Source organism: Lynx canadensis, chromosome C2 (genome assembly GCF_007474595.2).
Source record: "Lynx canadensis isolate LIC74 chromosome C2, mLynCan4.pri.v2, whole genome shotgun sequence".
Lineage (NCBI taxonomy): Eukaryota > Metazoa > Chordata > Mammalia > Carnivora > Felidae > Lynx > Lynx canadensis.
The window spans coordinates 53,328,269-53,341,581 of record NC_044311.2 but is presented as its reverse complement, the minus strand read 5'-3'; the positions used below and the strand labels follow the sequence as shown (position 1 = coordinate 53,341,581).

The 13,313-nt window shown below is 37.4% G+C and overlaps 1 protein-coding gene across 1 annotated transcript in view; it reads right to left on the bottom strand.

Moving 5' to 3' along the window:
- Nucleotides 1–13,313, bottom strand: part of LOC115523666 (schwannomin-interacting protein 1) — a 586,877-nt gene that overhangs the window by 555,073 nt on the left and 18,491 nt on the right. The window contains exon 3 of the mRNA XM_030329855.1: nt 12,623–12,758. Within this exon, the coding sequence (XP_030185715.1) occupies nt 12,623–12,758 (136 nt within the window). The remainder of the gene's footprint in view (nt 1–12,622; nt 12,759–13,313) is intronic.

Here is a 13,313-nt window from a genome sequence, read left to right as displayed (position 1 = left end):
GAAGAAGAAGAAGAAGAAGAAGAAGAAGAAGAAGAAGAAGAAGAAGAAAAAGAAAGAAAGAAAGAAAGAAAGAAAGAAAGAAAGAAAGAAAGAAAGAAAGAAAGAAAGAAATGTGAATGGTTCACAGTCTAAATAGCTCTAAATATATTTCTATTGTTCAGATGACTTATGCTATTTCAACAATGATTGAAAGGCTATCAAAGCGGAAGCCAAAACATGTTTGTGGTGTATCATACAGCAACAATTTTTGGTTAAATAAATACACAGACAACCATATCTCAACTACAAAATGGATAATGCTAGATAGCTGTTATTATAAATACATCACTAAAATGTGTGCAAAACTAAATATAAAATGCTACACTTCTGACAATATCAGAATTGAATGACATCCTTGAGAGACAAATACTGAGACAAAGATTGCAGAGAATAAATTTCTGAATCAGGTACATTTCCCCCCTACCCATTTGAGGATATAAAACAGATGTGTTTTGTGATATGAGCCTCAAATCCTCTAAATTAGAATGTTGCAGTATAATCAGCCAGAATGATCTGTCCAAAGTCCACTACCAGCAGAAAATGAATGCAGTTTATCATAAAGAAATAAAGTTTTAAAATCACAGAGGTGCACTCAACAGTATTTTGATAGTATGAAAGGCACTCCTTATTCATCTGTAAAAATCAAAGCAGGATTATAAAATTTGGGGAAATGAAACTAAAAGAACTGGAATCATAAATCTACATTTCATTCCCTTCAAAAAGTGGTTTCTTTTAAATATTGACACTAATTAAAGAAATCATCAGTGGATCTATTAAGCCAAGCAGGCAAAAAAGTATAACAAGATCTCCTTAATTTAAAGTTAAGTCACATCCTCCAAAATCTTACACTGTCAAAATGTAAATGTAATTTATCCAAAAATCAAATGCCAAATTACTAATGAGTTAAGAAGCAACAACAAATGCACTTGGAAATTATCTATAACAAAAGAATTAGTTATATTTGAAGTAGGGTTTTAGCTAAGTAAATTACATTTACTACTGGTTTTTACATGAGAAGAACTATTGAGGGAAATAAATTCCATATTACAATAATATAAAAAGATAGTTTTAGTAGACTTTAAAATAAATGGTTCATTATAAATAAATGCTCCAAACCTCGCTTAACTGACCTGAGAAAAGATAATTATTTGTTATATTACTTTTTTATGACACTATGTTCTCTTAGACAAATTTGAATAGTTCATCAAAATATCTATTGGGATCATTCTTGGTAGCAGTTTGAAGTATCTTTTCTTCATTGGTTATGTGATATCATATCATAGAACTAACACTTTTGACAGTTTTAAGGAGGGTATTTAAAGATGTTTTTGAATAAACCATTTTTTACATTTCTGGTTTGAACAGTTAAATTAGACTATTTGAAACTAATAAAATATTTCCAATGATGCCTAAAAGTATGTTTTTAGTGCCCTATCTTTAGTCATTTTATAAAAGCATCTGCCCTTTCCACCTACTATAGGCTTTTACTGTATATATTTTATCCTGTAAATTTAAATTTTTCATAAGTTATTAAATGTCCCCTATGTGTCCCAATATTAGAATACCTGAACATTTGCTCTTTTTGGTAACAGAAATATGAGCTGCAATTTAAAAAATTAAAACTGCCCTTCTAAACACAAATCAGAAACTACTTTTCAAAAAGAGCCTTGTTTTTACAAATGGCAACAAACTGCAAAGTTGCAATTATTTAAATGTGTATAAAGAAATGCTATTTCCAAAGCAATTGTTTTCTCCAACTGCAATGCAATTAATTTACAGTAAATTAAAACAAAAACTTAGATTCTCAAAATTCAAAGCACCATTCACATACCAACTGTTGCGATGAGAAAGTAACTTTTTCAAATTAATATATTAACACTTCCTAATACAATATCTTTAAGTGGTTAATATTGAATTTGAAATGCAATAAAGGTCACCACTTTTTACAGTAGCCTAGCTCAATTAGACTTCAGAGTTTCCTTTCTATGTATGAAAAATATAATACACATAAAATAGATGACATATTTGGGAAACTTACACTGTCAGATTGCTTGCCCTGGTCACAGTCCCACGTTGTCCCACTCTGTCCAGACCTCTCCATGGTGCTGACGAGCTACCCTTGCCCATTTGAGAGGGAAGAGTTATTTATTCGAACTGGTTTTGAAAGAAATCCATAAAGAGTCGCCTGTGTTAGCAAGTAAAGTTATCTGAAGAATTTCTGTAACACATACTACAAAGGAGATGCTTTGCCCTTCAGTTATCAATCACGATGCTCAGACAGCTCAAAGAAGATTTTGGAGCAGAAATCTTCAAGTATTGACAAAAAAGAGAGAGAGCTCTTTGGGAGATGAAGTTTGCTGATTTTCTTCAGTGTTCTTCAAATTGAAAACACACACACACACACACACACACAGAATACAAGGCTACCCAGAGAACAGAGGATTCCGAAAAGTTCTTGATCTTAATGCAGAAAACAAGCTCCCATTAGTCCAAAGCATCCAATTCACTTCATCCTATCATTGCATCTACTTTTTGATAAAAAAATAGTAAAATGAAATAAAGCTCAGAATTCGACAAGGCACTGCACACACTATGTAAATAGATACGCCTCACTGTAGCCTTAGCTTCTGTCTGCTGAAGATTATCACAGCAGAAATCAGGCTCTTGTGGCTTTCACAGATTATCTCTTTCTGAGGCTGAAACGTATAAAGAGCCACATGACACCCAATGATGTCATCTTTAAAGCAGGTCACAGTTGCTGCTGTATGTAGATGAACTCCTTCTAGTGAAGTGTTTGGCATAGTGATTTTCTTGAAAATCTACTTGCATTCAATAGCATGGTCTTCTATCAATATCCGTAACCCTATCAAAATACTGGCATGAAGAGAAAATCAATTTATTGCTTACATGTGAAGCAGCATGTCTGTTTAAGGTAAAATCAGCTTCTGCTGCCACTTTAGGAAATGAATAATTGTAATTAACTCATGGCAAATATAGTGAAGAAGGAGCTGTTACGGGAGCTAGACAAACTGTAGAGACACAGAATTTACCCCTAAAATACTTTTCAGAATTTTTAGCAAGCTAAAAAAATTATTCTTCTTAAAATCAATCCATGAAAATGGCAAAATAAAAATTAATTCAACTGTCTTCAACTTCTGACACTATTTTATGCAACTAAACTTTAAAGATGTTTCAAAGACATAAAATCCTTTCACTACCTGAAAGGATCTGAGTACGTTTTCAAATGCTGGCAGGAAACTTTAACTTCTTACTTTTAGATATTTTTCAACTCTGAATAAAGTAACAATTAAAATTTTAACTATAACCCGTATATGTAACTGGTGATGGTATATATACATAATATTTTTTAAAATGTGTAATAATGAGAAATGCCCATTTCCACTTTAGGTGATGTATTTCTTTTCTCTTTCTCAACTATGTAGTCACACATCACACATTTTAGGATTTTCAGTCATAGTTGACATTCCTGTCAGCTAATAGTTAAGTCATCGGATCCCCCCTTTATGCCAACTAAATAATCTTCATAATGTGAAGAGTACTCTGAAACTAATCTAATCAGTTTATTGAATGTATCGCCTTTTAATAAAAACCCAAATGGATCAAACAATAGAAACCTTCCTTGAAGAGCACAGTACACTGATGAAGAGAAAACAGAATTTTCTACACAACTAATGCCACTGGGAAAATTCCATTAAAACAATACCGATTGTTTTGGTATCAGGATTGGAAAAATTTGCTTCAACACCTCCCCAAGTGTATTGATGCCATGCTACAATCCTCTCCATGATTGAAATAAAAATTGGAAGAAATATTAATCACCTGGATGTTCTGGTCACGTAAGTTTACTAAATAAAATGTTATTTTTTTTTTTGCAATTCCTGTAACATAGTGCTTTTTATACTTTAAAAAAATATTACTTGGAGGATTGCCTGGAACATTTTTTTTTTAATGCAGAATCTCAGGACCCTTCTCAGATATTCTGATACAACATATTTGCTGTGGTTCTGAAATCTATATATTTTTTTAAAAGTTCCCAAAGTAATTCTTATTTGGAAAACATTGCAATAATTGATATAGTATAATGTACACAATCTTTAAAAAAAATCACAATAGGCAAAAAAAAATTTTGATATTTATCATAATAAAAGGCCAAATTGTTGCTACATGAAGCATCCAATGTTGGGAGGGGCCCTTCTTCTCATGTCCTCAGGTTTCCATGAGGAAGCACTTTCCTAAATATTCCTAGCCTCTGACTTCCACACCACAATCCTCTCCATGAAGGTAGAAAGGTAGGCCTGATTGGAGGATTGGGCAAAGGGACTGGGTAGCCCAGGATCATTCTCTCTCCATTTTTCTATGGGATCCATCTCCCTGTGCAAGATCTGTGGGGTGAGTCTGACAGTTTTCAGTGCTTCCCATGATTGGTAAGTTTCCCTACAAAGGTCAGCTCAATGGTGCCATAAGTCAGATGCACCCTCAAATCCAAGTTTGACAGTAAGTAAAGATGAGATTTTGGTATCACTCTTCCTAAATCTCTTGCCTTTCAAAATAAGTTTCCAAATCAAGAAGGGAAAAGGAGTTATTTATTGGCTCCCTAAAACTACATCTTCTGACACTCGTCCTTTTTATTTAAACCCTGCCAGCCAGTTAATGTAACCAGTTTTACATGTGAAGTAACTTAATAATATTTGCATTTGCATAATACATTTCTGTGATAAAGGCCTATAAAAAGGAGTGTAAAAATTTCATTGGAAGTTCTCAAAATGCATTGTTCAACTCATATTAATTTTATTATTGAGCCAGTTAGAAACTCCAGCTCTTGGAATTTTTCTTCAATAAGTACTAATTCGAGAACAGTGTTTACGGAGTGTTCCATGGATTAATAGTTCAATAAGATGTGACTCTTATTGGGTTTCATGGTCACAGAAGTTTGGAAAACATGAAAAACAGTACCCTACCCTCCTGCAAATTCAAAATGTGTATTAGCTTACAAAGGCTCTAAGAGGTCCTGAAGTAAATAGATGGGTTTATTTCACCCTTCCTCCAATTAACATCCATCAATATCCTATAAAACTAATATTCCAGGCACCACATCATGGGAAATTCTGCTCTAGAAGATATTTCAGCAGATTTTTATTAATAATAATACCTCAACCTTCTATACAACTAATCAATAAAATGTTATTATCTCCTATAAGTTACCAGTGCATCTGTGAGAAGAGTTGCCAACCATGACTGAGGAATTATGTAAATTCTGCAAGAGCAGGGGTTGTGTGTATTTGGATGATTGTGTCTCCAGGGCTCGGCAAAGGCCCAGCACACAGGCACTCAGATATTTGCTGAATAAGTGAACGGATGATGTAGACCTAATCCAGGGATATGAATAACTACCCCATCCCCAATGATGTCTTACTTACAAAAAGAAAGGAAGTCTGAAAGAGCCTTAGGCCAAAGAGCTTCCAGAATAAAAGGAACACAATAACAGATCTCACTCTAGTTCTATCACATTCAACTTCTCCTTGGATCCTAAAGCATCTTTCATACTCACCCAATGAGTGAAACACTGATTTGTAATACTAAAATTGGATTTTATAACAAAGAGTACACTCCGGGTCTAACAAGGGGATTTGACACTGTATCTCACCAAAGCTGTAGAATATGGACAGGATCTATGTGAGGACAAATGCTGAGACTGGACTTGAGGTAAAGTACAAAGGAAACAAGTTCCTTCTCAACTCTCTTTATCAAAAGTAAAATGCTTAATGCATCTAGGAGGACTTATTATATTGCTATGGATGAGTCAGTTATCAAACAATGAACTGTCATTTTGTATATAATTTGGAACCCAGAAAATGATTGCTATTAGTAGTCCTTTAAAAAAAATTGATCCCCAAACTGAAACAACATGCTTACTTTTTTTTTTTTCTTCAACGTTTATTTATTTATTTTTTTTGGGACAGAGAGAGACAGAGCATGAACGGGGGAGGGGCAGAGAGAGAGGGAGACACAGAATCGGAAACAGGCTCCAGGCTCTGAGCCATCAGCCCAGAGCCTGACGCGGGGCTCGAACTCACGGACCGCGAGATCGTGACCTGGCTGAAGTCGGACGCTTAACCGACTGCGCCACCCAGGCGCCCCATTACTTTTAAACCTATTAAGAAAAATGTCCTCAAATCATTATTAAAAGGATAATTTGTGGGACACCTGGGTGGCTCGGTAGGTTAAGCGTCCAACTCTTACTTTAGGCTCAGGTCTTGATCTTGTGGTTTATAAGATGAGCTCTGTAACTGTGCTGTAGTACAAGGCCTGCTTGGGATTCTCTCTCTTCCTATCTCTCTGTCCCTCCCCCACTCGCACTGTCTCCCTCTCTCTCAGAATAAATAAATAAATAAACATTAAAAAAAGGATAATTTGAGAAAAAGAATCGATAATATCAACCAATATTCAAAGATATATAAAGGAGTGTTTTGGCATAAAGATAAATATCTTTATATAAAATTTATTTGGGGCACCTGAGTGGCTCAGTTGGTTAAGCAGCCAACTTCAGCTCAGGTCACATTCTTGCAGTCCGTGAGTTCGAGCTCTGTATCAGGCTCTATGCTGACAGCTCAAAACCTGAAGCCTGCTTCAGATTCTGTGTCTCCCTCTCTCTCTCTCTGCCCCTCTCCCACTCACACTCTGTCTCTCAAAACTGAATAAACATTTAAAAAATTTATAAAAATATATTCATTCAAACTGTCACATATGGTCATATATTATATAATGTAATTTCTAAAGCTTTGAGAAAAAAAAATTGTTCTCTAAGACTCTGGTTTGACGAAAAGAGAACCAGATCTACTTTTATGCAAGTACCAAGAAGTCTCTTTTTACATATGATTCCTATATTCACTGAACCAAAATTTTGGGATGAATAGACTTATAATTTGTGCTATTTTGGGGGTCTGAGAGGCTGGGTGGGAGATAGAGTTTGAGTACTTAACATTAAAACTCATGGGCTTAAGTTTATAACAACAGCTGGGCATAATATTGTAACTTGTCCCTGACCTGGAAAATCTAGGTTAGTAAATTATTAAGTAGCACAAGGCTTACATTCTCTATCATTTTGCAGCTTTCAAGACTATACTGGAAGACGTCCCCAGAAATCCTCCTTTAGAGTATGGGTTCCCCCCAAAACAAGTGTGACTTTCTAAGAAGACTTTATCCTAAAGTCACAAGATTGTTCCTGATATATTTAAAGCCTGGAAGTTGTAAATCTCAAAACGGGCAATAAAGCTTGAGGGTAATAAAGCACTTTGAATGTAGCTGTACAGGTCATGTTTGGCAGGCAGAAGCAGGACTGGCCTTTGGTAGCATACTTGGGCAGGTGTGACAGGTCACCTGGCTGCCTGTTGCTAACTCTTCCAGCTACTCTTGCTAAAATCTAGGGCAACCCCAGCAGCCCCAAACATAGGAGGGCTCCATGGACTTCTCTTCAGGACAAATGAAGTAATGGGGTCTTTAGCTGGCCCAGACCACACTAATCTTTGAACCTGCTCAGAACTGTAATTCTTCCTCACCAGGAGTGAAGTAAGGCTGTGTGGCTAGAGTTCCTTGTGGCTGGAAGGGTGCCTTTGCATTGACCTGTCTGAGAAGTGAGGCCAAGTAACCCATTCACCCCAACATCCTGCAGATTCTGTTTCTTTTTTCCCAAATCTGAAGGGAGGAGAGTGACCTAGGCTGGCTTTTATTGTGTACATGGGTGTGGTCTCTCAGGAGAGGCCTAATCACTGAGAAGCAAAACAACTTTCAACCCAGTTTTAACTTTGGACCTTGAATATTAATCTTTAAAAGAAGCAACACTAAAACAAATGCTTGATGTATTACTTCTGTAATGTACAGTTCCAATCCTAGAGGAAAAACACATATATAATTCTCATGGATTCATTTGGTGAATCAGAAGCAGGAGCAGTACCCCTGAATGGGAATCAAGTTGACATTTCCACTCCTGCCGTTCACAAGTTTTGCAGTGTTTTGAACACATAGAGTGTTTTCAAGAGCAGAATCAGAATCCACTGACATTTATCAAGAGACTTCAGGGTCCCAGGCTCTGTGCTATGTTTCACACAGGTAATGCCAATTAACCTTCACAGCGATACCAACCCATCTCTAAGGTGGGTGTTATTTCCAGTTTGCAGATGAAGAATCGTTTCTCAAGTGGTACATCTTAGACTCAAAAAAAAAAACTATGGCAGAGCTGCTATTTAGTTATGTTCCCTTACTAAGCCAGGGCCTCATTCCATGAGCCACAGAGCCCCCTATAGGCCACACCATAGTAACACAGGAACCAATGGAAGTAAGCAGGCGTGGCCAGGAAGGAAGATCCAGGCAGAATGAACCAAACAGGACTGACAATGTCTCCAAACAATCCAAAAATATTTCTGGGTTTATCCGAGGGGTATGTTAATGACTTGTGAAAAGGTTATCAAGTCATTTAGAATGTACCATTCTACAGTTTCTTTACATGATATTCTATTAGACAAATTACAGATTTTTCAAAGCTGGGAACTAAAAGAATAAGTAATATGAAATTGGTTCATAAAATACACAAATCATTTTCTACTGTTGTCTTCTATGCAATAACTAATATTTTTTATGATAAAAAGTTCTTTTTTTCTCATTTTGATACCCATCAGCTCCACTTCCCAATAACTTGCTGCTCAAAATTGCTATTTCTAAAACAATTTTTTCTGTTACCTCATGATACAGTGTGGGATAAGGACATTTAATATGCAAATTGCTAACATAACTTAATGTATCTTCCCTCATGTTGCTCTTTAATTTGGCATTGAGCAGCTGAGGCTTGAGGTTTTAAGCAAAGAGCACTGAATGAGGCAATTTATAAAATGAAATGAGGATTATTTTTTCAATTATTTCCTGTTTTTAGTTTATTTATTTTTGAGAGCGAGAGACAGAGAGCGAGCGAGCACACACACAAGCAGAAGAAGGGCAAAGAGAGAGAAAGAGAATCCCAAGCAAGCTTCATGCTGTCAGTGCAGAGCCAGGCACGAGCTTAATCCCATGAACCGTGAGATCATGACCTGAGCCAAAATCAAGACTCGGAAGCTTAACCAAATGAGCCACCCAGGCGCTCCTCAATTATTTCATTCAGAGTTTATACCTACTAAATTGTAGAATAGTCTTAGAAATGCATTGATGCACTGATTATTTCTTCCTCTGCTTGACCATGTCTAAATTCAGGCTTATTTTCAAGTGGTATAATATTGTAGACTAGTGAAGCATAACGGCTTCAGCCCAATGAGTAACTCAAGGCAAATTAGTTATCTCTTTAGGTCTCATTTTCATCATCTGTAAAATGGAGATAATAATAGCACCTCCTTCCTATGGTCATTGAAAGGATTAAATGAAATAATCTATGGAAAGCATTAGCAAGGTGCCTGTCAAATAACAAGTGCTCAGCTCTTATTAAGATGATGATTTTGAGAGCTCATACTGAAATATTACTGTTCTTATATATTTTAGAGCAGAAATATTCTAAGAACTATATTAACCATTATGCTTAGCCAAAACAGAGCAAAAGCATACAAGAGAATCATTCTCAGCTCAGCACAGGGATTCACCCTGATCAGGTTGCTGGCTTCCCATGCAGCACCTGCCTGGGGCAGACAGCTATTGTGGGCAGTAACTGCAGTTATTATAGACATGGGGCAGGCAGAGCAGCTGGAAAGGCCCACAGGTTAGACAAGGGCAGACTGGCCTCCAATTGAGGCTGTGTTGGAGGACAGTAGAGGGTTAGCACTTGGGACAAGACAGGCAACTGATCAAATTCACGAAGACATACAATGGTCTAGGGAGCAATAGTGAGAGATCAAGCCCAAAGAGGGCTGAGTTCAGCAAGCTGGAGGTATCTGGTAGGAGTCAGGGTCCCAGAAAATCTGCCAGGGAGATATCTCCTTGAGACCATTTGACTTGGACTGAAGGCTTTTACCCCTAAAATTCCAAATGGACTCATTGGTTATTAGAGGAAGCTCATCTCTTTATGACAGGCTTAGCCCAAGTGGTCCAGAGCTCACTCATCCTTATCCCCTCCATAAACTTGAGGTCTACTCATTAAAGAGTAGTAAAACCAAGTCTTCCTATTTGGAACTCCCTGAGAGTATATATGAACCCAGTGGGTCTGGTAAGCTGATCAAGGTGGAGCACAGTCACTTTCCTTTCATGGGGTTATGACCATCAAAAAATGTACGAATGAATCTTCTGAAAGAGGTCCCAGCAAAGTGATGATCGTGGGAAATAATACCCTAGCTAGACATACCAGTCCAAACAACTAAGCATGAAGTTTTAAAGAATTATGAATTGGAAATTTTATCTGCCTGACAAACTAGACACTTAGAAGTGTCCCAACAACTTATATTTGCATATTTTATTTTGCATATTTAGTGTCATGCCACCACCACTATCAATGCCACAGTTGTTATAATCAATAACCTCTACTGGAACTCTGGGCAGGGTCTGTTTGCTTTCTGAAGCTAATTCCGATAATGTTTTTTGAAAATGTTTTGATTCTCACAAAACATTTAGCCAATCGGGAATGAACCAGACTTCCACACAATGAAGAGAGTTATCCTTGTCCCAGGAGCACAGAGATAAGACACGATGATATGGTGGTGGAGCAGGATGCCACTCCCAATTCATTCTGAGACACTTTACAGGAAACAAAATTGCTGGGGACATTTGAGAGAGGAAATCTGCTCTACTAAGAAACATCAGGGGACCTGGAGGCCAGGGTAAATTAAATAAGGTAGAACTGTTAGCAAAGCTGTGCAAAAGATATTTCACATCACATTTATGTGATGACCCATGAGGGAAGAATGTGCATTTATGTGCAAAGATTCTTAAGGTGCTAAGATGTAAGTGGTGTGGCAGGGTAAATGTAAAACAAAAATAGATTATTTCAGAATTTCAATAAAGTCAAAAGGTTAACCACCCTAAAGCAATACTAAAGCCATCAGGTAACACTGGACACAGCAATGGGTGATACTCTCAGGAACTGGGACTAGCAGAAAGTACAAAGGCAGTAAATGCAAACCTTTTAACTCAGAGGCAGAATGATTTCTGATATTTAGCTTTCATCATTCAGATCAAATCTTCAGTCATTTAATTTCTATTAAATTAATTCTATTGTTGACAGCAAAAGCATCCTAAACACTCAATTTTCATATTATTTTTGACTTGCAAACAATGAGATAAACACACTTTACTTAAACATTTTCCAGTGTGGCTCATCAGCGCCCTCTCGTGACAGTGACACCAGTTAAGACAATTCATTCCCTCTAAAAATTGCTTTAAAAAGGTACAGATTCACTATTTGCTTTCTATTGTCTGCTAAAAACAGATCTTCTGCTACTGTTTTTTGCACAGCTACAAACTCAACTTGCTGCTCGCCTTTAGAATCCATAACTAGATAAAACCGTATATTAAAGAACATGCAACATAATCATCTGAAAACATGTCAAAGCAACCTTTGCTTGATCCCAATGTGAATACATTATTTTGGCCGCTGGGAAGCCTTTTTACCACTGAATAAACATGATTACAAAGTAGTCAAGAAATTTTTTTTTAGTAATATACTTGTATAGTTACTTCATTTCTCTTCCTAACTTCTTTCTGTGTATTCCAGTGGCTGTCATAATGATCACAAGGGCCATATCCACAAAACTCTGCATTACAGTTGCCTGATGAGTTATTTACTACCACATTTGGGATGTTTTTTTGGTCTGTCTGTTGTTGTTGTTGCTGTTAAGACTTTCAGCAGATGTTTCCATTCCTAAACCCTGTACCTGGGGTTCTTAAACAGCTGGCCTCTGGGACAATTATGATCTGCAGGCAGGATCTAGTTACATTTTAAATTCTCTTACTAGTTGCCAACATTAAAAAGTTTGAGTTTCTGACATCCCTTGAAAGAAGAAACCACATTTGGCAATGTCTGTCCAGCATCCCCACATGGCAGCACATCCAGGAGTCAAGTGGGGCTACCCCTTTAGGTGAGGCCTGTGCTCTTCAGTAGCCAGTGACAACCTCGTCCACATCAGCCACATGGCCCCTGTAGGCATTTGAATTGCAACCCCTGAGTTTGTGACCCCTTTCAATTCTTCCTGTAAAACATCTCTCTATAATCCTTATAACCAAGCTAATCTTCTATCATATTAGCACCACAAAACTCTACCAGAAGCACAGACTAAAGGGAACATACTGTTAAACAGAAAAGGAAAAAGATATTCTTGGTAACAGAGGAATGCAAACACACGTATGAGTAAGTTTAGGTTGAGGTCAAATGCAACTGATTTCTCTCAGACTTGATGAAGTACACTTTGTGCTTATGAATCATGTCTTCATTCTGAGATGACAACACCCTCACCATGGGTTCAAATATAGCAAATAAACAATGTAGATCCTCCTATCAATGAACCACCTGCTCACATCTTGAGATTCCTTTCCTGGAATCAAAGACCTGGCGACCAAATGATTGGCCAGTCAGGCCATAAAAAGGAAACATGGCACTCACGGGTGTGCTGCTGTCTGAGAAGGTGTTCATGCTGACAGAGCTGCTCAGCTTCTCTGAGGACACAGAGGATGGGGACGGGCTCCTCTTCTCCAGAGGGTCCTGCCTCTGCAGGTACTCACGCCAGGCTCTCTGAATGCTGGGGAAAAAATAAATAAATAAAAGCACATGCACTGTCATTCCCTGGTCACAGCCCACAGACCCAGAAAAGCACAAGGAGTCTGAAGGAATTGGCTTTGGAGACAGGGAAAATGTAACACATAGAATGTAACAGAAAATCAGAAGACCTGTACTGTTTCTCTATTTTACTGGTTTGACATTCACAGACTTGACTAAGCTAAATCAGTCTCTCAGGCTTAGTCAAAAAAAAATCTTAGCAAAAAAAAAGTCATCGAAGTGAAACTAGTTTGCATGTATAAATGTACTTTGATTTATGGGACCCAAAATCTTTCAATTTCTCATCCTATATTTCAAATGAGAATAATAAATAAGCTGACATATCTCTTACTCGTTCACTAACACAGCATTCTTGAGAGACTCTTCTGTGCCAAGGTCAGCCCTAGGCTCTGGACAGTGACTGCAATGTAGTCCTAGGGGGTGCCATTCACACAGACCTCAAAATGAAGGGAATCCCGTGTTACACAGTGTAGTCTACACGGCCAAATGCAGTGGCCCGGTTCTGGGACAAGACAGT